The sequence below is a fragment of the Eutrigla gurnardus genome (genome assembly GCF_963514095.1).
Source record: "Eutrigla gurnardus genome assembly, chromosome: 3".
NCBI lineage: Eukaryota > Metazoa > Chordata > Actinopteri > Perciformes > Triglidae > Eutrigla > Eutrigla gurnardus.
The window spans coordinates 29922098-29945175 of record NC_139917.1 but is presented as its reverse complement, the minus strand read 5'-3'; the positions used below and the strand labels follow the sequence as shown (position 1 = coordinate 29945175).

At 44.4% G+C, this 23078-nt stretch overlaps 3 protein-coding genes and 1 pseudogene across 4 annotated transcripts; 3 read left to right on the top strand and 1 right to left on the bottom strand.

Moving 5' to 3' along the window:
• The first annotated feature begins 3558 nt into the window (after nt 1–3558).
• On the top strand, nt 3559–5890 carry LOC311011366 (E3 ubiquitin-protein ligase TRIM21-like). The gene has a single exon (XM_084006272.1). The coding sequence runs from the start codon at nt 3972–3974 to the stop codon at nt 5610–5612; it is 1641 nt and encodes a 546-aa protein (XP_083862398.1). The 5' UTR covers nt 3559–3971; the 3' UTR covers nt 5613–5890.
• Nucleotides 5891–6889: 999 nt separating this feature from the next.
• Nucleotides 6890–7909, bottom strand: LOC311011575 (mitochondrial import receptor subunit TOM20 homolog pseudogene; annotated as a pseudogene). Its single transcript, XR_014599437.1, has 3 exons — nt 7816–7909; nt 7554–7696; nt 6890–7429 (listed from the first exon to the last, which is right to left on the bottom strand). The product of XR_014599437.1 is annotated as a mitochondrial import receptor subunit TOM20 homolog pseudogene (transcript).
• A 249-nt stretch (nt 7910–8158) lies between these two features.
• Nucleotides 8159–10180, top strand: LOC311011574 (uncharacterized protein; the record flags this gene model as incomplete). Its single annotated transcript, XM_084006610.1, has 3 exons — nt 8159–8256; nt 8818–8917; nt 9021–10180. The coding sequence occupies 3 exons, from the start codon at nt 8159–8161 to the stop codon at nt 9903–9905; spliced, it is 1083 nt and encodes a 360-aa protein (XP_083862736.1). The 3' UTR covers nt 9906–10180.
• A 7681-nt stretch (nt 10181–17861) lies between these two features.
• On the top strand, nt 17862–21210 carry LOC311011362 (zinc finger protein RFP-like). The gene is made up of 2 exons (XM_084006268.1): nt 17862–18162; nt 18875–21210. Exon 2 carries the CDS (start codon nt 18885–18887, stop codon nt 20523–20525), a length of 1641 nt encoding a protein of 546 aa, XP_083862394.1. The 5' UTR covers nt 17862–18162; nt 18875–18884; the 3' UTR covers nt 20526–21210.
• The last annotated feature ends 1868 nt before the right edge of the window (nt 21211–23078 follow it).

Below are 23078 nucleotides of genomic sequence, written 5' to 3'. Positions count from 1 at the left end.
TCCGACGTCCCAAAACTCCATCTCTCTCTCTGTTCCTCCTCTAATGTTTCTTAGTGTCTCTCTCAGCTCCTCGCACTTTGGGCGATCACAGTGTGAGGGAGGTGCATTATTGTGTGTGTGTGTGTGTGTGTGTGTGTGTGTGTGTGTGTGTGTGTGTGTGTGTGTGTGTGTGTGTGTGTGTGATTTCTGTCTGCTGACCTTCAGCAGAACAAACTGGATTCAGAGCAGACATCCAGCAGACACACAGAGAGCCTCTGAGGTTTTATTATAACCCAAAATATGATATTGTCCCAAAGCAAAGTAGGTTGTTGCCTAAACAAACAGAGAACTTATATACATTATGTTGCTCTTCATGTTTGTATGTCAAAATGTCGGTTCATGGAGGGTCAAAGTATGAAGCAGGATCAAACCTAGGCCACGTTTACACGTAGCAGAAACTAATATTCCCCCCTCCGTTTTCAAAAATAACATTGTGTTCAAAAGTTCTCATTTCCATCAACCTGCATAAATCCGCCGTCGAGCGCCGTTATAACTATACCAATCCTATGGGCGGCAGTGTAGGGAGAAGGATAAAGCCATGCAAGCCAATCAGAATCCTCAGAATCAACAACAACGAATAACACAAGCAACTTCCTGTGACGCTTGAGAACCTAAAACCCTGTTTCTCCCAGTTGACACGACAACACATAACCGGCGTTATCAGAAATCTCCACTTTGGCCGGAGTTTTTAGAAATAATCGTTTTCTGTGATAAAAACAGGGTTTTCGTGTAAATGAGAGGCCAAACCGCGTGGAGATATCAGAGTTTTCCCTTTGTGTAAACAAGGCCTATACTAACGCGAGGAAACCAGCGGGGACCAGCAATCACACAGGCGGGAAACTGTGTGTTAATGGTGTTCTTACCGAGTACCAGGCCGATGATGGACAGCCCGCTGAGCGCCGCGCCGCAGAGCGCCCTATACACCGCGAACATGGCGTAGGAGTTGGAGAAGGCCGAGGCGACTCCAAACGTGGTGGAGGTGATGAGAGCCAGCAGAAGCATTGATTTACACCCAAACCTGCAACACACACACACACACACACACACACACACACACACACACACACACACACACACACATTCCCATAAAAAAACTCAAGATTAAAGTTGTACATATACTTACAGTAGTAAGTACAAAACCATAACGTTTTTGAAAGAAATTGAGTGATCATGTATCAAGACATTGGATTAGACAAATTATGGCTCCTTGTTTAATTTGCCCAAAATCATATACTATATAGATCCATGTGGAGTCTACAGTTACCACCAAACACACACACACACACTTTTTGTACACTGCGGTGCTGATTCTGCACAAACAGGTGCTGATATTGAATCGTTGTTGAAGCCTCACATCTCTTCTGTGAGGGTTGAAGACGTAACGAACCCGAAGAACTCACTTGTCAGATAGTTGTCCGAACAGAATGGCTCCGAACATGACGCCGACGAAGAAATACGTAGCCAGAGCTTGATTCAGCTGTTTGTTTTCACACACCAGATCCCACTGCAGAGACACAGACATGTTAAAACCTGTCTCACACCTCCAGTGGACATTAGTGGAACTGCAGTTTAGAGGTGCATAACACACGATTGGAACATACTGTAGACTGTATAAGAGGAAGTGGACGTAGTCATGGTGACCTGTTGGTTTGTGGACCTGTCAATCAGCAGGTAAGCCCCGCCCCCTAAAGCATCCCCTGCTTTCTGGTCTGGTGGACTCTAAATGGACCTGTCAATCAGCAGGTAGCCCCGCCCCCTAAAGCATCCCCTGCTTTCTGGTCTGGTGGACTCTAAATGGACCATAATGTACTAAATGAACATCATGCTGGATTGAAGAAGACTTGAAACTAGAGATTGAGTTTGAGTTGATTGACGTTCGATTAGTGGTTAATAATGAACTCTTCTGAAAGAAAGCGTTAAATTCCTGAGTTTATTACACGCAGCGTTTTTGGTCACAGTCATAGCATCAAATAAATCTTTGTGCTAAAACATCAGGCTGTAACAACCAGTGTTGGGCAAGTTACTTCAAAAGCGTAATGCATTATTTATTACTTGTTACTGTCATTTCAAAGTAATTAGTTACATTACAATATAACTGTCTTTGAATTGTAAGGCATTACACTACTTTTACATTACTTTTACATTACTTTTCTCCAAAATAAAAGGAAATATGGATTCTGTGTTCTCAATAGATCTTCTTGTGTTAAATGAAGCTCATTACACAGCAGGATGTGATGTGGTTTGGCATAATGACTGAGCTAGGCTTAAGGCTGACAAAAGTACAATATAATGTATAATATAAGACATTATAGAAATACTGTAACTTTAGGTATTCATATTGAAATCAATAGAGCTAGAGCCTACTGTAGATTGTAAAAAAAAAAAAGTCATGACAAGATACACAACCCTTTTTACATTTCTATCCATGGACGTCGGAACTATTTTCTGAGAGGGGGGGCGGGATTTCTGTTGGGAGGGTCGGGGGAGAGACCACAATGATTAACGAACTAGACTGGATAAACGGTCCGCGTACGTTGCGGCCATCCGACTTTCGTTTTGTAGTCGACAGTAAAACGGACAACGAGTCGTTTCCCGTTTTTCGCTTCAAAATAAAAGAACGAAAAACGGAAAATGACTCGCATCCCGTTATTCGTTTTAAAGACGGAAAAGTTAAAGTTAACTGATATTAGATATTTTGTTCATGAATGGGATTCGGGGATGAAATAACAGGGCCGTTTTTCATTCCAGATTTGCCGTCCGTCTTTTTTAATGACCCGGAAGGCGCTGTGTTATGCTGCGAAATGACCTGAAAGCCTACCTGAGACATTTAGAGGGACATTTAGAGGGAGCTCTAAAACACTGTTCACTGTCAGCGGTTGACTTAATGACAGCTGACACGTCTCTGTCTCTCTGTATTCAGCGTGCAGAGAGGTGAAAACCAGGTTTACACCAAACAGCTGTTTCCTGTGACCTCTTACGTCCTCGGCAGGCTTTGGGATGTTTACGGTGGAAACAACTGGAACAACTGGGAGGAGGAAACAACCTCACCAGCAGAGCTGCAGGAAGAGGCGGAGCGACGTCACACTCCAGAAACGAAAGGAAAGCTGGTCAGAGCGGCAGCAACGCAGCAGTCGAGACTAACCTCCGTTTGTTTCTCAGAAAACAAGATTCAAAGTGACGTCATCACGTCTTTCTTAAACACGGGTGAGTACAGCTGCTAATATTGACTCTTCCAACAACCAGCATGAACACAAACTAAAGCTTGACTCGGCAGGAAGTTCTGGTCGAGTCAGCCGACACACACAAATCGGGAGCGGCCGTGAAGTGATAAAACTTCCGGTTTCAAAATAAAGGCTAGCGTGAAATATAAAAGCTTTTTTTTTTTATATATATAAGATTTTATTCACAATAAGTATAAATCATATTGTGAATGTCTCTTATAAATTAACGTAATGCTCATTTGTAATAATGTTTAATCGTTTTCAGTTTCGGGGCAGACAGAGATGTCCTGCACACAAATCTATCAGTCCTTTTCTGGAATTATTGAAATCATTATTTTGATATCATCCCAAAGAAATCTCATAAATCTACATATTATTCTGTATACATGTAGGAGTTAAACTAAATACAAATCAATACTGCTTCCTCTACTTTTAAAGGTTTTTACACCAGAGGACCAGTGGGAGGCTTTTATTGTGAAGCAGCTAGAGGAAATGTTTGTCAGTAAGCAGAGCTTTGATAGCAGGGCTATTCTCCAATTAAACTTCTACACAAAATGATGTGTCATCGCTTTGTTTCTCAGCAAGTCAAGACACAGTATCACAGGACAGAAGAACAGTCATCACACGTGTTTCTTAATAATATATGATTAACAACTAAAGTGGTATTTTAAATGAAGCGTTTTTCTTTTCTTTCACACTAGGTGTGTAGATATGGCTGCTGCAAACTATCCACATTCTGAAGATCAGTTTCTGTGCTCCATCTGTCTGGATGTGTTCACTGATCCAGTCACCATAACATGTGGACACAACTTCTGCAAAACCTGCATGGATACACACTGGAATACTAACGACCTGTACCTGTGTCCCATGTGTAAGAAGGGTTTTAACCTGAGACCTGAGCTGCACGTCAACACTTTGTTGTCTGAGATGGTTGCTCAGTTCAGACAGTCAGCTCCACAGAAAGCCAGCAGCAGCAGATCAGAGCAGCAGGAGGCCAAACCAGGAGAAGTTCCCTGTGACGTCTGCACTGGATCCAGACTGAAGGCCCTGAAGTCCTGCCTGGTGTGTCTGGTCTCCTACTGTGAGACTCACCTGGAGCCTCATCTGACCATGTCAGGCCTGAAAAGACACCATCTGATCGACCCTGTGGAGAACCTGGAAGGCAGGATGTGTAGGAAGCACGATAAACCTCTGGAGCTGTTCTGTAAGACCGACCAGACATGTGTCTGCATGCTCTGCAGCGTTTTAGACCACAAGACACACGAGTTTGTTCCTCTGAAAGAAGAATATGAAGACAAGAAGGCAGAGCTGGGGAAGACAGAGGCTGAAACTCAGCAGATGATCCAGAAGAGACGACTGAAGATTCAGGAGATCAAACGCTCAGTCGACCTCAGTGAGCAAGATGCAGACAGAGTGATAGCAGAAGGTGTTCAGGTCTTTACTGGTCTGATGGAGTCTGTTCAGAGAGTCCAGAATGAGTTCATCAAAACTATAGAAGAGAAGCAGAGAACGACACAGAAACAGGCTGAAGGCTTCATCAAAGAGCTGGAACAGGACATCTCTGAGCTGAAGAAGAGAAGCACTGAGGTGGAGAAGGTCTCACTCTCTGAAGACCACGTCCTCCTCCTCCAAAGCTTCCCGTCCCTGAAAGCTGCTCCACCCACCAAGGACTGGACAGAGGTCAGAGTTCATCCACCATCATATGAGAGGACTGTGGTGAAAGCTGTGGCCCAGCTGGAGGAGAAGCTCAGTACAGAGATGAAGAAGCTGGTTGAGTCTGAGCTGAAGAGGGTCCAGGTCTATGCAGTAGATGTGACTCTTGATCCTGATACAGCACATCCTCAACTCAACCTGTCTGATGATGGGAAAGAAGTTAGTGATGATGGTGTTAGGAAGAATCTCCCCGACAACCCAAAGAGATTTTCTCATCACATTTATGTCTTAGCAAAGCAGAGTTTCTCTTCAGGCAGATTCTACTTAGAGGTTCAAGTTGAAGGAAAGACTAATTGGGATCTTGGAGTGACCAGAGAGTCCATCAACAGGAAGGGGAGAATCCAGCTGAGCCCTCAGGAAGGTTACTGGACTATATGGTTGAGAAATGGAAATGAGTTCTACGCTCTTGCTGTCCCTCAGGTCCGTCTCTCTCTGAAGTCTCAGCCTCAGAAGGTAGGGGTGTTTGTGGATTATGAGGAGGGTCTGGTCTCCTTCTATGACGTAGATGCTGCAGCTCTTATCTACTCCTTTACTGGCTGCTCCTTCACTGACAAACTCCTCCCACTCTTCAGTCCTTGTCTTAAAGAAGGTGGTAAAAACTCTGCACCTCTGATCATCTGCCCTGTCAGAATAAACTAATCATTTATCTTATTTAATTTATAGAATCATAGTCTGGTCTCTGGACTCATGTGGACTACTATCTACACCTCTGGGAGACCACAGACCGCTACGATATGTTTAAGTCTCCATTTCTGATTCAGTGACGACAGGAGGAGAATCTCAATGAAACCATTGAGGAGAATCCACTCTGGGGGATGAAGCAATAAGACATGGAAGAAATGTCCAACAGAAACTTTGATGAATGTCGACTGTCGTTATTAATGAATGTAAATAAAGGAAGAATGATTTCAAACTGGCCTTTGTTTGTTGGCTTTTGTTTGTAAACCAGATTCATGTGAGACTTCATGCTGTTGTACTTCGTGTCGCAGAGCGTCGTCTCGGTCCGGCTGGTGTTGGAACTGGACGGCACTAATGTGGAGGGCAGGTCCATCCGGGTGAAGAAGAATTATAATAACAACAATAATAATAAACTTAATTTGTGTAGCACCTTTAAAAATAAGAGTTTACAAAGTGTAAACGCATAGTGACCTGTCAATCAGCAGGTAAGCCCCGCCCCCTAAAGCATCCCCTGCTTTCTGGTCTGGTGGACTCTAAATGGACCATAATGTACTAAATGAACATCATGCTGGATTGAAGAAGACTTGAAACTAGAGATTGAGACCATAAACTCATGTTTACAATGTTTACTGAGATAATACATCAAGAGAGAAGTAGGACCATTTTCTCATAGACTTCTATACAACCAGAGAGGAGTCGCCCCCTGGTGGCCAGCAGAGAGAAGTAGGACCATTTTCTCATAGACTTCTATACAACCAGAGAGGAGTCGCCCCCTGGTGGCCAGCACAGAGAAGTAGGACCATTTTCTCATAGACTTCTATACAACCAGAGAGGAGTCGCCCCCTGGTGGCCAGCAGAGAGAATGCAGGTTTAAGGCATATTCCAGTCCAACAGTTATTTAAGATGAGAAATGAGAAAGAAGAAGTGATGTTTTGGTGTTTACCCGCGGTGGATGAATCTCTCTGGAGGAGGAGATCTTTGGGACGTCTCTTTTGTTTGTCCCCTTTCCTCCGAGATTATAGCAACAAAAAAAATTAAAGAAATGAAGACGTCTAGATTAAGATGAGACGTCTAAGAAAGTGTTCAACCCTGAATAACCTGAATGTAAACTCGTCTTTTAAACTTCAGCCGGCTCTTTCAACATAAAAGCATCTCCACAACTTCAGTTTGTTCATGTTTTATTAATTTTTTTCCTGAAGAGGGGTCGTCCTCTTTAAAATAAACAGAACATTCCATCACTTAAAAAAAAAAAACTGTTTCCAAATCGAGACCAGAAACCGAGAGACGACTGATGACAGAAAGAGAAACAATAAATACTCTGAAGCGTCCGAGCAGAGAGAAGATTCCCGCTCGTGTAACTTTCCACGCCGTGAATCTGGTGCATGACGCTGCCAGGATGTGTGCTACACCAGCCTGGAGGAAGGAGCGGATTCATGTTAACACCCAGTCCACTTAATGAGCACACACACGGTGTAATGATGGGGGGATGCGATCCGGAGACTCTTAATACCCCAAAGAACGGCTCATTTAAGTTCAAAAACAGACAAACACTAGTATCGGGGACAAACCAGGGATGGAAAACTAATTCCCTTTAGGACGCCTTGATGGGGGAAGTGTTGGACGTCGGCCGGAGTGATGGAGGCCGAGGCGTTGGCAGGTTGTCGTGGAAGGAGGGGTCCGCGTGAGGAAGAGGAGGGCGAGGAAGAGGACGGGGTTGCTTCCTCCCGGTCCTCTCATTCTATATCGTCCTCGCTCAGACTCTGTGCGCTCACGATACGCTGCAGGACAGAAGCAGAGAACAAACGTTCCACTCATGAACTTTTAAACCGTGGCTTGTTTGTTTGTTTTCTATGAGGAGCAACAGGAGGAGATCCATAGTAAAGGAGGAGGTGTTGGGCCTACCTGGCTGATGCTGGGCAGTTTGGTGAGCAGCATCTGGAAGACGGGCGGAGGCAGAGTCTGCTGCAGCACCTGCAGCAGCTGCTGAGGCTGACCACACACCGCGATGGCGTTGGTCAGGTGGTCCACGCCTTTCTCGTAGTCTCCTGTGGAGCGAAGGGCAAGGCGTGAGGACACGCCCACGGACTCCACAAACTACAGGGAGGATCGGACGGGAGAAACAAAGAGTGAATGTGAAGGAGGTGTTGGTATGAGGAGGTGTTACCCTGAGCCAGCAGCTCCTCCCCCAGCTGGATCTCCTCCAGGAAGAACTTCTGCACCGCCTCGGCGTCCTTCAGGTCTGGGAGCTGCAGGACAAACAAGCGTCAGACGCAGGAAGGAACTGGTGTCTTTGTTTGACCGGGTTCCCACATGAAGGGGAATAAAAACAGGCCGCCTCGGCGTTGAGCGGACAGAAAAACAGACACAGTAGGCTCGTTCGGGATGGGCTTGGCTTGGCTTGACTTGACTTATCACGCCGACGAGAGCTGCACGTGTCTGAGGGGGCGGGCTATAAAAGAGACCGTAGCCAAGCGCCGTCAAGTCGGACAACAAAAGTCAACGTGACTATGGCGGCTCGCGCGGCATTTGCGTTCTTCGTTGCAGACGAAGTGGAAATGATCGAGCTACCGGTACTTTTTCAAGAGGGGTATCTCGGCCAGAGAAGGTGACTTTTTCAAAGTTTGCAACTAGTTAACTTTGTTGAAATTTGTAACGTGTGTTATTGCTCACCCTTTCTGCAGCCTGGAATATATTAATTTTCGTCCTGTAGGCTAAGCCTAATAGGTTGTTTTTGCAATTTGCAGTAAGGCTAAGGCATATGCCGAACTCTTTAATAGGCTATTAATAATAGGCCTAATAATAATAATAATAATAATAATAACAGTAATAATAATAATAATAAACGTATTTGTATAGCACTTTTCAGACACAGAATGCAGCTCAAAGTGCTTTACATGTAGAGGATGTAACACAATCGGAAACATTTAACCCAATAATAACTCCTTTATGCTTTCACAAATTGATATTTGAGGTACACAGATAGATAGGGTCTAGGAAGGCCAACATGTAAGTAAATGTGAAATGATATCCCAACATTAGGCCTACTTCCTTAGAAACACATCCACATGAGAGTGTTGAGGAAAAAAATATAATTGACATGTTTTCACTGCAGATATAGGGGATAAGCCCCCCTTTTACATGTGCTCTGTTTTTGTGTCAATACTAGGATTGTGCCAAGAATCTCCAATTATGTGGAGCAGGTCGTCCCACTCTACAGCCTGTTTGAGTTTAAAGCTCATTTCAGGCTTTCAAAACCCCAAGTGGAGGTGAGTAGGCCATGTGATTGATGTGAAAGTGGTCCTAGCAATGCAGTGTTTTTTCTCAGCATTTGGTTAACTTTCCAACGTATTTTTTTTTTTTTTTTTACAGGGTCTTCTGAATACACTTGGGCCAGTGTATCAGAACCCATTGAATACAAAAGTTCCTTTGGAGAAGTGTGTCCTGGCCTGCTTATGGACTCTGGCCAATCAAGAGTCCTATAGGGGGGTTGCTGACCGGTTTGGGATAGGCAGGTCTACACTGACCACCCACCTCCATGACTTTTGTAGCCTGGTGAATGTGTACCTGGCTCACCACATCACTTGGCCCACAGGGGAGGCCCAACAGCAGTCAGAAGTAGGCTTTGCACGGGCAGGTTTCCCACGTACAATTGCGGCACTGGATGGGTGTCATATCCCTATTCCCAAACCCCACATGGAGAACCCTAATGCCTATCTGAACAGGAAACAGTTTTACTCCATCATTTTAACTGCCTTCTGTGACAGTAACAGGCGTTTTTCTTATATCCATGCTGGCCTTCCAGGGAGTTGGCATGACGCACGAGCCTTCCGACAGACAGCAGTTGCCACCATCTTGGCTGAAAACCCCCAAACCCTGCTCCCTCCTGCCACTCACATCATTGCGGACTCTGCCTACCCTCTACTGCTGCAGTTGGTAAAGCCGTACAGGGACAATGGTCATCTCACTGCCCGGCAGAAGAGGTTCAACAGAAAGCTCCATTCTGCTAGAGTGACCATTGAGCATGCCTTTGGCCTTTTAAAAGGCAAATTTAGACGTCTCCGATATCTGCACATGGGAAGCGTGCAGAGAGCCAGTGCAGCAGTCATGACGTGTTGTATTCTGCACAACATCTGCCTTCATACAGATGACGAGGTCGACCCTGCAGATGTGTTGGAGAACGAGGTCGTAGCTCATGAAGAACAGGAGCTCCCTCAAGCAGCACAGTACCGGGATGCTATTTGCAATAGCCTTTAAACCCACCCCCTCCATCTACCCCACCCACCCCAACTTTTTATTTTCTTTACAGTACTCATTTTACTTTTCACTTCATTTTGTGAGCTGGTGGCACATCCCACAGGGTGATACAGCAATTGCCATGAATAGGAAATAAGGCCAGAGTGGAAAGGCTGTGCCTTTTTGAAAACTAAACTTTTTTTCCTTTTCAAAATGGAAAGAGACCAGTGTTCAAGTTCCTTTTTACCAGGCCTCCTTTGCAATCACTCTTGGTTTTTAATGGTAGTGCTTCAATCATCAAGACTCCTGCTTTGCCTCCAGGTGGCAGCTCATGGATACTGGTTAACGACAAGCCAGGCTAAATTAGCAGGGGATCTCGGAGTAGTGGTCCCCAGAGGTGTCGTTCCCATTTTAGAATGACTAACCAACCACTATGTGTGCAAACACAAATTTCACAAAATACAAAGAATCAAGGATGGAGGGAAAACATTTATTCACTTTTTTGTAGAAGGGTGATAATTTCCTGCTGTCCCTCAGCCAGGGTGCGAGTTACGGGGGAGCAGGGGGAGCCATGGCTCCCCTGGTGGCCACCTGAGCTCCCCTGGAAACATGATTTGTGAAATTTGGGGGGAGCTCTAAAATATTGATATGATTGCCAAATTAATTATATTTTGGCCATGGTTTTCCCTCAAAGGTGTAAAATAAGAGAAATAAAATTGTATTTTTAGTTCGTGATTCATGAAAAAAGTGTTGCCTGCTTGCACGTCGGAGGCGCTTGAAGCGTGGTGCCGCTGGCTGCTCTTATCGCGTGTTTGGCTCTGTGTACAGCTATAGCCTATAGCCTTATAGGCTATAGCCCATGTGATGTATGATGTGATGATGATCGATCGGGGTGTTTCATGTAAATATTGTACATAGACCTATGGTGTGCGTGCAACGGATTTTCTCTTTATAATAGGCATATGCTGTTGCTATTAATGACAGGATCAGCATTTAAACTTTGCCCCCCTCCAAAAAAAAAAAAAAAAAAAATGATCGCCCGCCCCCAGCCCCGGCTCCCCCGGACACCGTGGTATAACTCGCACACTGCCCTCAGCCAACTCCCTGAGGGTCGCAGACATTTCTGATAGAGCACCTAAAAGCTTCTTTTGAAAGGCCCCCTTTGTATGAACAGGTGAACATCATTGTACTTACTGAATAGTACTCCCAAGTCACCCTCTCTTCACCACTTGACTTGCTTTTGTCCTTTGCCTTCTTGTAAGTCTGCATCATGTTGCCCAGTTTTTTCCGGACCTGCTCCGCACTCATGCAGTACCCCATCCTCTCAAGATCCTTTGACACTTTGTTATTAAAAATGGTTTTTTTACTTGTGTATAAACTGTAATGTTTTTTTAAGAGTGAAAGGAACAGCAGCGTCACCCGATGTCTGATCTCTGTCAGGATAAATTGAACAGATCATTACACAATGCAAATGCAACTTGTACAGATAGTGTAATGTTGAATTGACTTCTTTAATTGTGTTTTCATAGATACCTGGTTGAGACTCATCGTACTGCATGGTGCTGCCACCTGGGGCGTCATCAAGTGGATTTGGGGTTGGAGTTTGCCTTGCTGGTGGTGGTGGTGGTTGTCGAGTGGTGCCTGTCAGTGCCGTGCTGGTTTGTGCTGGTGGTGGTGGTGGTGCAATGGTGCCTGCATGTGCCATGGTTTGTGGTGGTGGTGGTGCAATGGTGCCTGCATGTGCCATGGTTTGTGGTGGTGGTGGTGCAATGGTGCCTGCATGTGCCATGGTTTGTGGTGGTGGTGCAATGGTGCCTGCATGTGCCATGGTTTGTGGTGGTGGTGGTGCAATGGTGCCTGCATGTGCCATGGTTTGTGGTGGTGGTGCAATGGTGCCTGCATGTGCCATGGTTTGTGGTGGTGGTGTTGGTGGTGCAATGGTGCCTGCATGTGCCATGGTTTGTGGTGGTGGTGCAATGGTGCCTGCATGTGCCATGGTTTGTGGTGGTGGTGGTGCAATGGTGCCTGCATGTGCCATGGTTTGTGGTGGTGGTGCAATGGTGCCTGCATGTGCCATGGTTTGTGGTGGTGGTGTTGGTGGTGCAATGGTGCCTGCATGTGCCATGGTTTGTGGTGGTGGTGCAATGGTGCCTGAAGGGGCTTGTGGTGGTGGTTGTTGAGGGGTAACTTTGGGCGCTACAGCTGGACCGACAAGAACCACAGGCACCATGGTGTTAAGAGTTAAAGGGGTAAACCATGAGGGAAAAGTCATTAGTTCAGGCCAAGCCCTACAACATGATATGAGTAATAATGGTATGCAATTTTCTAATAAAATGGTGACTAAAGCAAATTCAATTACCTTGTGTTGTCATGTTTTGCCTCACATATTTGACTGTTTCTGCCAAGTACACTGGATCTATAAAATAATGCAAACAAGTCGATATTGTTTCATCAAACAGAATCTCCACTTTTTCCAAACTCTCAAATGATTGTGTACTCACCGTTTTTTAGCTTCTCTGCAACAGCCTTAGACACACAAATTCTCATTGTGCCCTGTGCATCTCTTATGTCCATAATCTCAGCGTCCTCCATCTTACTCGCTTCATTTATGGTGTCTCTCTCTATCTATATATATAGTCGTTCTTTGATTGATTGATTGGTGGACCTACCCCATTACCAAGCCCCAGACTGGATTTACCTCTCACACAGAAGATACTCGTTAACCCTACACCTGGGTCACAGCAGCAGACTGTTTGTCATTTTTTGGGTAATCTAGCTCACTATCTTATATATTAATCAATGAAATAATGTAATAAATGATTGCTGATAATATTTGTCACACATTATTTTGGAATTATTTTGGAAAGTTTAACATTTATTGAAGTAAGATTGTGTAGAGTGATGGTTGTTTAAGGTAGGCCTATATGAAGTCATGGCTCTGTTACAGTGTAGAAAATAAACATAGTTGTAATTTATCAAAAACTAATTCAGATATTGAGGCAAAAAAATAACACATGAACATAACCCTTAATTTCTTTTCAGATAGATAGTACTTGGTGCTCAACGATAGAACACAGCAGCAAACCAAACCAAAGACGATATGTACCTCACATCATATAAATAGGCTGACTCACAGCACAATGCACAGAACTTTAGATCAAGCCATGAGATCAAAGCGACCAAAATAAAAAAGGCAAATCATTAAATAATTTCACCACAAGGTGGCCGCCGAGTGCAGACCTGAATACACGTCATTGAACTTTTAACCAATGAGAACCATTCCACTGTAGCGGAGGTGTGGACAAGCCGGTTGCAGCCACCGTTCACCGCGCTGCCAAGCGCCGCAAGAAGCGGCTCTTAAAAACTTGTTCTCGCGATGTTTTGGGTCACGTGATATGGTCGCGACCCTGTGACGTCTTTGCAGTCGGCTGCTAAGTCGGACACAAATTCTAGCCATCATGCATCGCTTTCAACCCACAATACATCACGTTAGGTGGCGCGCTGCAGGCGGCTACATCAAGTCGAACGAGCCTAGTATTTTAAACCCGTTCATGTGTGAGCTGAAAAACTAAGTAACCATAGCAACCACACACCAAATTGGGAGACACTCTTAAAAAAAACAAAAAAAAACGATAAAGAAAAATACATCGTGTGAAATATTATTGCAACTAAAATGTATAACATGATCAAAACAAAACTCCCTCATATTTAATGACGCGGCCCTAAAAAATCATAAAATCCTTCGACTTTCTATGTCTTGAAAATACTTTTTAAATTCCCCCGATATTCCAGAAACGCCCCCAAACCCTGTTTAGAGGTCAGATGTCACAGGAAGTCGTCATCCCGTGAAAGGTAATAAGCTCTGATCTGTGAGTCGGTCAAACTGTCAGAATAAAACAGGAAGTGAAGCTGTTCTGCCTCTAAAATAAAAGCCTACATATATAGTGGTTATTGCTTCCACTAGTGCAGTTTATTAATGCTTAAACATGATGACATATGTATCAACGACTAACAACCAATCAAATCAACTGTCAAACACTGGAGACAACGAACATCGATGGATAAAAGCATGACTGGAACGAAACAAACATGAAAATCTGGTTGACCACAGTGATTGAATTTACTTTTATTCAAAAATAAACAATACATTTTGGTATTTAATAGCAGATCAGTAGATACAGTTTATAAAGTGAAGTGAGGCTTACCTGTCGGTAAACTGTTAAAAACCCATAAATATGTGAATATTCCTGAATTGGATTTTCATAAGTCAATTGATTACTGGTTGTAAATAAATCTTGTGCTGATGAATATTATGACATATAACCGAAGCATGTTTCTAGACAAGTCATTCCAAAAACCTGTAATAATTACAGAAGCTTTTCTGTGGGTTTTTTGGCATATTAAAGGGGCCAAACATCAACTTTTTGCATGTTGCTTAAAATGCACAGAAAATGTGATTCAGGTGACTGACAATATTTTATTAATGGTTAAAACCCCAAAAAGTGTGCAAATCACATAAAAGTAATATAAATATAAAAATAACTGGGAAAACTGTAATTAGTGTCTGCTGGTCAAGAGCAGGCGTCTCCTTACCTCGGTGGCCGTTGTGGAGCTGAACTGTGATCGGTCGTAGATCCAGCCGCGTGGGCAAGGTATCGTTATGTTTCCTGCGCCGAGGTCGTAGGTCAGCCGGGGGTCGTAGACACTGCAGGAGCTGAGGGAGCCGTCGTCCTGAGTCCCGAGGACCAGCGGTTCAGGGCCCAGCGACGCCCCGCCACCTCCAACGCCCTCCGGGCTCCCCAGGGCGCAGTGGTGGGGCGGCGTGGCGGAGATGAAGTTGTGCAGGAGAAAGTGCAGGGGGAGGATGGCGCGGGGAAGGCACAGGATGGACAGGAGCAGGAACTGGAACCTGGAGAAGCCGCCGACATGGTCCAGGATCTCCTCGAACCTCATGGTGGTGATGAGTTCACTGTCGATCAGGGTCCGACGCCCGAAAACTCCCTCTCTCTCTCTGTTCCTCCTCTAATGTTTCTTAGTGTCTCTCTCAGCTCCTCGCACTTTGGGCGATCACAGTGTGAGGGAGGTGCATTATTGTGTGTGTGTGTGTGTGTGTGTGTGTGTGTGTGTGTGTGTGTGTGTGTGATTTCTGTCTGCTGACCTTCAGCAGAACAAACTGGATTCAGAGCGGACATCCAGCAGACACACAGAGAGCCTCTGAGGTTTTATTATAACCCAAAATATGATATTGTCCCAAAGCAAAGTAGGTTGTTGCCTAAACAAACAGAGAACTTATATACATTATGTTGCTCTTCATGTTTGTATGTCAAAATGTCGGTTCATGGAGGGTCAAAGTATGAAGCAGGATCAAACCTAGGCCACGTTTACACGTAGCAGAAACTAATATTCCCCCCTCCGTTTTCCAAAATAACATTGTGTTCAAAAGTTCTCATTTCCATCAACCTGCATAAATCCGCCGTCGAGCATCGTTATAACTATACCAATCCTATGGGCGGCAGTGTAGGGAGAAGGACAAAGCCATGCAAGCCAATCAGAATCCTCAGAATCAACAACGACGAATAACACGAGCGACTTCCTGTGAAGCTTGAGAACCTAAAACCCCGTTTCTCCCAGTTGACACGACAACACATAACCGGCGTTATCAGAAATCTCCACTTTGGCCGGAGTTTTTAGAAATAATCGTTTTCTGTGATAAAAACAGGGTTTTCGTGTAAATGAGAGGCCAAACCGCGTGGAAATATCTGCGTTTTCCCTTTGTGTAAACGAGGCCTATACTAACGCGAGGAAACCAGTGGGGACCAGCAATCACACAGGCGGGAAACTGTGTGTTAATGGTGTTCTTACCGAGTACCAGGCCGATGATGGACAGCCCGCTGAGCGCCGCGCCGCAGAGCGCCCTATACACCGCGAACATGGCGTAGGAGTTGGAGAAGGCCGAGGCGACTCCAAACGTGGTGGAGGTGATGAGAGCCAGCAGAAGCATTGATTTACACCCAAACCTGCAACACACACACACACACACACACACACACACACACACACACACACACACACACACACACACATTCCCATAAAAAAACTCAAGATTAAAGTTGTACATATACTTACAGTAGTAAGTACAAAACCATAACGTTTTTGAAAGAAATTGAGTGATCATGTATCAAGACATTGGATTAGACAAATTATGGCTCCTTGTTTAATTTGCCCAAAATCATATACTATATAGATCCATGTGGAGTCTACAGTTACCACCAAACACACACACACACTTTTTGTACACTGCGGTGCTGATTCTGCACAAACAGGTGCTGATATTGAATCGTTGTTGAAGCCTCACATCTCTTCTGTGAGGGTTGAAGACGTAACGAACCCGAAGAACTCACTTGTCAGATAGTTGTCCGAACAGAATGGCTCCGAACATGACGCCGACGAAGAAATACGTAGCCAGAGCTTGATTCAGCTGTTTGTTTTCACACACCAGATCCCACTGCAGAGACACAGACATGTTAAAACCTGTCTCACACCTCCAGTGGACATTAGTGGAACTGCAGTTTAGAGGTGCATAACACACGATTGGAACATACTGTAGACTGTATAAGAGGAAGTGGACGTAGTCATGGTGACCTGTTGGTTTGTGGACCTGTCAATCAGCAGGTAAGCCCCGCCCCCTAAAGCATCCCCTGCTTTCTGGTCTGGTGGACTCTAAATGGACCTGTCAATCAGCAGGTAAGCCCCGCCCCCTAAAGCATCCCCTGCTTTCTGGTCTGGTGGACTCTAAATGGACCTGTGAATCAGCAGGTAGCCCCGCCCCCTAAAGCATCCCCTGCTTTCTGGTCTGGTGGACTCTAAATGGACCATAATGTACTAAATGAACATCATGCTGGATTGAAGAAGACTTGACACTAGAGATTGAGTTTGAGTTGATTGACGTTCGATTAGTGGTTAATAATGAACTCTTGTGAAAGAAAGCGTTAAATTCCTGAGTTTATTACACACAGCGTTTTTGGTCACAGTCATAGCATCAAATAAATCTTTGAGCTAAAACATCAGGCTGTAACAACCAGTGTTGGGCAAGTTACTTCAAAAGCGTAATGCATTATTTATTACTTGTTACTGTCATTTCAAAGTAATTAGTTACATTACAATATTACTGTCTTTGAATTGTAAGGCATTACACTACTTTTACATTACTTTTGCATTACTTTTTGCCAAAATAAAAGGAAATATGGATTCTGTGTTCTCAATAGATCTTCTTGTGTTAAATAAAGCTCGTTACACAGCAGGATGTGATGTGGTTTGGCATAATGACTGAGCTAGGCTTAAGGCTGACAAAAGTACAATATAATGTATAATATAAGACATTATAGAAATACTGTAACTTTAGGTATTCATATTGAAATCAATAGAGCTAGAGCCTACTGTAGATTGTAAAAAAAAAAAAAGTCATGACAAGATACACAACCCTTTTTACATTTCTATCCATGGACGTCGGAACTATTTTCTGAGAGGGGGGGCGGGATTTCTGTTGGGAGGGTCGGGGGAGAGACCACAATGATTAACGAACTAGACTGGATAAACGGTCCGCGTACGTTGCGGCCATCCGACTTTCGTTTTGTAGTCGACAGTAAAACGGACAACGAGTCGTTTCCCGTTTTTCGCTTCAAAATAAAAGAACGAAAAACGGAAAATGACTCGCATCCCGTTATTCGTTTTAAAGACGGAAAAGTTAAAGTTAACTGATATTAGATATTTTGTTCATGAAGGGGATTCGGGGATGAAATAACAGGGCCGTTTTTCATTCCAGATTTGCCGTACGTCTTTTTTAATGACCCGGAAGGCGCTGTGTTATGCTGCGAAATGACCTGAAAGCCTACCTGAGACATTTAGAGGGACATTTAGAGGGAGCTCTAAAACACTGTTCACTGTCAGCGGCTGACTTAATGACAGCTGACACGTCTCTGTCTCTCTGTATTCAGCGTGCAGAGAGGTGAAAACCAGGTTTACACCAAACAGCTGTTTCCTGTGACCTCTTACGTCCTCGGCAGGCTTTGGGATGTTTACGGTGGAAACAACTGGAACAACTGGGAGGAGGAAACAACCTCACCAGCAGAGCTGCAGGAAGAGGCGGAGCGACGTCACACTCCAGAAACGAAAGGAAAGTTGGTCAGAGCGGCAGCAACGCAGCAGTCGAGACTAACCTCCGTTTGTTTCTCAGAAAACAAGATTCAAAGTGACGTCATCACGTCTTTCTTAAACACGGGTGAGTACAGCTGCTAATATTGACTCTTCCAACAACCAGCATGAACACAAACTAAAGCTTGACTCGGCAGGAAGTTCTGGTCGAGTCAGCCGACACACACAAATCGGGAGCGGCCGTGAAGTGATAAAACTTCCGGTTTCAAAATAAAGGCTAGCGTGAAATATAAAACTTTTTTTTTAATATAAGATTTTATTCACAATAAGTATAAATCATATTGTGAATGTCTCTTATAAATTAACGTAATGCTCATTTGTAATAATGTTTAATCATTTTCAGTTTCGGGGCAGACAGAGATGTCCTGCACACAAATCTATCAGTCCTTTTCTGGAATTATTGAAATCATTATTTTGATATCATCCCAAAGAAATCTCATAAATCTACATATTATTCTGTATACATGTAGGAGTTAAACTAAATACAAATCAATGCTGCTTCCTCTACTTTTAAAGGTTTTTACACCAGAGGACCAGTGGGAGGCTTTTATTGTGAAACAACTAGAGGAAATGTTTGTCAGTAAGCAGAGCTTTGATAGCAGGGCTATTCTCCAATTAAACTTCTACACAAAATGATGTGTCATCGCTTTGTTTCTCAGCAAGTCAAGACACAGTATCACAGGACAGAAGAACAGTCATCACACGTGTTTCTTAATAATATATGATAAACGACTAAAGTGGTATTTTAAATGAACCGTTTTTCTTTTCTTTCACACTAGGTGTGTAGATATGGCTGCTGCAAACTATCCACATTCTGAAGATCAGTTTCTGTGCTCCATCTGTCTGGATGTGTTCACTGATCCAGTCACCACATCATGTGGACACAACTTCTGCAAAACCTGCATCGATACACACTGGAATACTAACGACCTGTACCTGTGTCCCATGTGTAAGAAGGTTTTTTACTCGAGACCTGAGCTGCACGTCAACACGTTCATCTCTGAGATGGTTGCTCAGTTCAGACAGTCAGCTCCACAGAAAGCCAGCAGCAGCAGATCAGAGCAGCAGGAGGCCAAACCAGGAGAAGTTCCCTGTGACGTCTGCACTGGATCCAGACTGAAGGCCCTGAAGTCCTGCCTGGTGTGTCTGGTCTCCTACTGTGAGACTCACCTGGAGCCTCATCTGACCACGTCAGTCCTGAAAAGACACCAGCTGATCGACCCTGTGGAGAACCTGGAAGGCAGGATGTGTAGGAAGCACGATAAACCTCTGGAGCTGTTCTGTAAGACCGACCAGACATGTGTCTGCATGCTCTGCAGCGTTTTAGACCACAAGACACACGAGTTTGTTCCTCTGAAAGAAGAATATGAAGACAAGAAGGCAGAGCTGGGGAAGACAGAGGCTGAAGCTCAGCAGATGATCCAGAAGAGACGACTGAAGATTCAGGAGATCAAACGCTCAGTCGACCTCAGTGAGCAAGATGCAGACAGAGTGATAGCAGAAGGTGTTCAGGTCTTCACTGGTCTGATGGAGTCTGTTCAGAGAGTCCAGAATGAGTTCATCAAAACTATAGAAGAGAAGCAGAGAACGGCACAGAAACAGGCTGAAGGCTTCATCAAAGAGCTGGAACAGGAAATCTCTGAGCTGAAGAAGAGAAGCACTGAGGTGGAGAAGCTCTCACTCTCTGAAGACCACGTCCTCCTCCTCCAAAGCTTCCCGTCCCTGAAAGCTGCTCCACCCACCAAGGACTGGACAGAGGTCAGAGTTCATCCACCATCATATGAGAGGACTGTGGTGAAAGCTGTGGCCCAGCTGGAGGAGAAGCTCAGTACAGAGATGAAGAAGCTGGTTGAGTCTGAGCTGAAGAGGGTCCAGGTCTATGCAGTAGATGTGACTCTTGATCCTGATACAGCATATCCTAAACTCAACCTGTCTGATGATGGAAAAGAAGTTAGTGATGATGGTGTTAGGAAGAATCTCCCCGACAACCCAAAGAGATTTTCTGATTGTATTGGTGTCTTAGCAAAGCAGAGTTTCTCTTCAGGCAGATTCTACTTTGAGGTTCAAGTTGAAGGAAAGACTAAATGGTTTCTTGGAGTGGCCAGAGAGTCCATCAACAGGAAGGGGATAATCCAGTCGAGACCTCAGAAAGGTTACTGGACTATATGTTTGAGAAATGGAAATGAGTACTACGCTCGTGCTCGCCCTCCGGTCCGTCTCTCTCTGAAGTCTCAGCCTCAGAAGGTGGGGGTGTTTGTGGATTATGAGGAGGGTCTGGTCTCCTTCTATGACGTAGATGCTGCAGCTCTTATCTACTCCTTTACTGGCTGCTCCTTCACTGACAAACTCCTCCCACTCTTCAATCCTTGTTCTAATGATTCTGGTAAAAACTCTGCACCTCTGATCATCTGCCCTGTCAGAATAAACTAATCATTTATCTTATTTAATTTATAGAAATTAATCATTGAAAGGAACAAATATACAGTCTCATTTGATAGTGTGGTATTAGTACTTTTACTTGAGTAAAGGATCTGAATACTTCCTCCACGTCTGTGGGAGCGTATGTGACGCAATTCATCCAACAATTTTGCTGTTATTTTATTGTAATAAACATAAAAAAAGATGCAGAAATAACGACATGATGATGACAATATGTAAAAACCCCAAAGTCATGTTTTTTTTTAGGTCTGACTGCAAGACGACAAGCAAATAACTTAAAATGCTGGTTTTCTGAATGGAGTCTGGTTGATGGGAGCTAGGCTATGCTAACATTGTAGCTGCTCCGTCAACACTTAAAATAACATCTAGACATAAATACGGCAGAGACCTCGTTGTTTGTACCGTTGACCGTCTCTGGTTTCATCATAGTCTGGTCTCTGGACTCATGTGGACTACTATCTACACCTCTGGGAGACCACAGACCGCTACGATATGTTTAAGTCTCCATTTCTGATTCAGTGACGACAGGAGGAGAATCTCAATGAAACCATTGAGGAGAATCCACTCTGGGGGATGAAGCAATAAGACATGGAAGAAATGTCCAACAGAAACTTTGATGAATGTCGACTGTCGTTATTAATGAATGTAAATAAAGTAAGAATGATTTCAAACTGGCCTTTGTTTGTTGGCTTTTGTTTGTACACCAGATTCATGTGAGACTTCATGCTGTTGTACTTCGTGTCGCAGAGCGTCGTCTCGGTCCGGCTGGTGTTGGAACTGGACGGCACTAATCTGGAGGGCAGGTCCATCCGGGTGAAGAAGAATTATAATAACAACAATAATAATAAACTTAATTTGTATAGCACCTTTAAAAATAAGAGTTTACAAAGTGTAATCGCATAGTGACCTGTCAATCAGCAGGTAAGCCCCGCCCCCTAAAGCATCCCCTGCTTTCTGGTCTGGTGGACTCTAAATGGACCATAATGTACTAAATGAACATCATGCTGGATTGAAGAAGACTTGAAACTAGAGATTGAGACCATAAACTCATGTTTACTGAGATAATAAATCAAGAGAGAATTAGGACCATTTTCTCATAGACTTCTATACAACCAGAGAGGAGTCGCCCCCTGGTGGCCAGCAGAGAGAAGTAGGACCATTTTCTCATAGACTTCTATACAACCAGAGAGGAGTCGCCCCCTGGTGGCCAGCAGAGAGAAGTAGAACCATTTTCTCATAGACTTCTATACAACCAGAGAGGAGTCGCCCCCTGGTGGCCAGCAGAGAGAAGTAGGACCATTTTCTCATAGACTTCTATACAACCAGAGAGGAGTCGCCCCCTGGTGGCCAGCAGAGAGAAGTAGGACCATTTTCTCATAGACTTCTATACAACCAGAGAGGAGTCGCCCCTGGTGGCCAGCAGAGAGAATGCAGGTTTAAGGCATATTCCAGTCCAACAGTTATTTAAGATGAGAAATGAGAAAGAAGAAGTGATGTTTTGGTGTTTACCCGCGGTGGATGAATCTCTCTGGAGGAGAAGATCTTTGGGACGTCTCTTTTGTTTGTCCCCTTTCCTCCGAGATTATAGCAACAAAATAAATAAAAGAAATGAAGACGTCTAGATTAAGATGAGACGTCTAAGAAAGTGTTCAACCCTGAATAACCTGAATGTAAACTCATCTTTTAAACTTCAGCCGGCTCTTTCAACATAAAAGCATCTCCACAACTTCAGTTTGTTCATGTTTTTTATTTTTTTCCTGAAGAGGGGTCGTCCTCTTCAAAATGAACAGAACATTCCATCACTTTAAAAAAAAAAAAAAAACTGTTTCCAAATCGAGACCAGAAACCGAGAGACGACTGATGACAGAAAGAGAAACAATAAATACTCTGAAGCGTCCGAGCAGAGAGAAGATTCCCGCTCGTGTAACTTTCCACGCCGTGAATCTGGTGCATGACGCTGCCAGGATGTGTGCTACACCAGCCTGGAGGAAGGAGCGGATTCATGTTAACACCCAGTCCACTTAATGAGCACACACACGGTGTAATGATGGGGGGATACGATCCGGAGACTCTTAATACCCCAAAGAACGGCTCATTTAAGTTCAAAAACAGACAAACACTAGTATCGGGGACAAACCAGGGATGGAAAACTAATTCCCTTTAGGACGCCTTGATGGGGGAAGTGTTGGACGTCGGCCGGAGTGATGGAGGCCGAGGCGTTGGCAGGTTGTCGTGGAAGGAGGGGTCCGCGTGAGGAAGAGGAGGGCGAGGAAGAGGACGGGGTTGCTTCCTCCCGGTCCTCTCATTCTATATCGTCCTCGCTCAGACTCTGTGCGCTCACGATACGCTGCAGGACAGAAGCAGAGAACAAACGTTCCACTCATGAACTTTTAAACCGTGGCTTGTTTGTTTGTTTTCTATGAGGAGCAACAGGAGGAGATCCATAGTAAAGGAGGAGGTGTTGGGCCTACCTGGCTGATGCTGGGCAGTTTGGTGAGCAGCATCTGGAAGACGGGCGGAGGCAGAGTCTGCTGCAGCACCTGC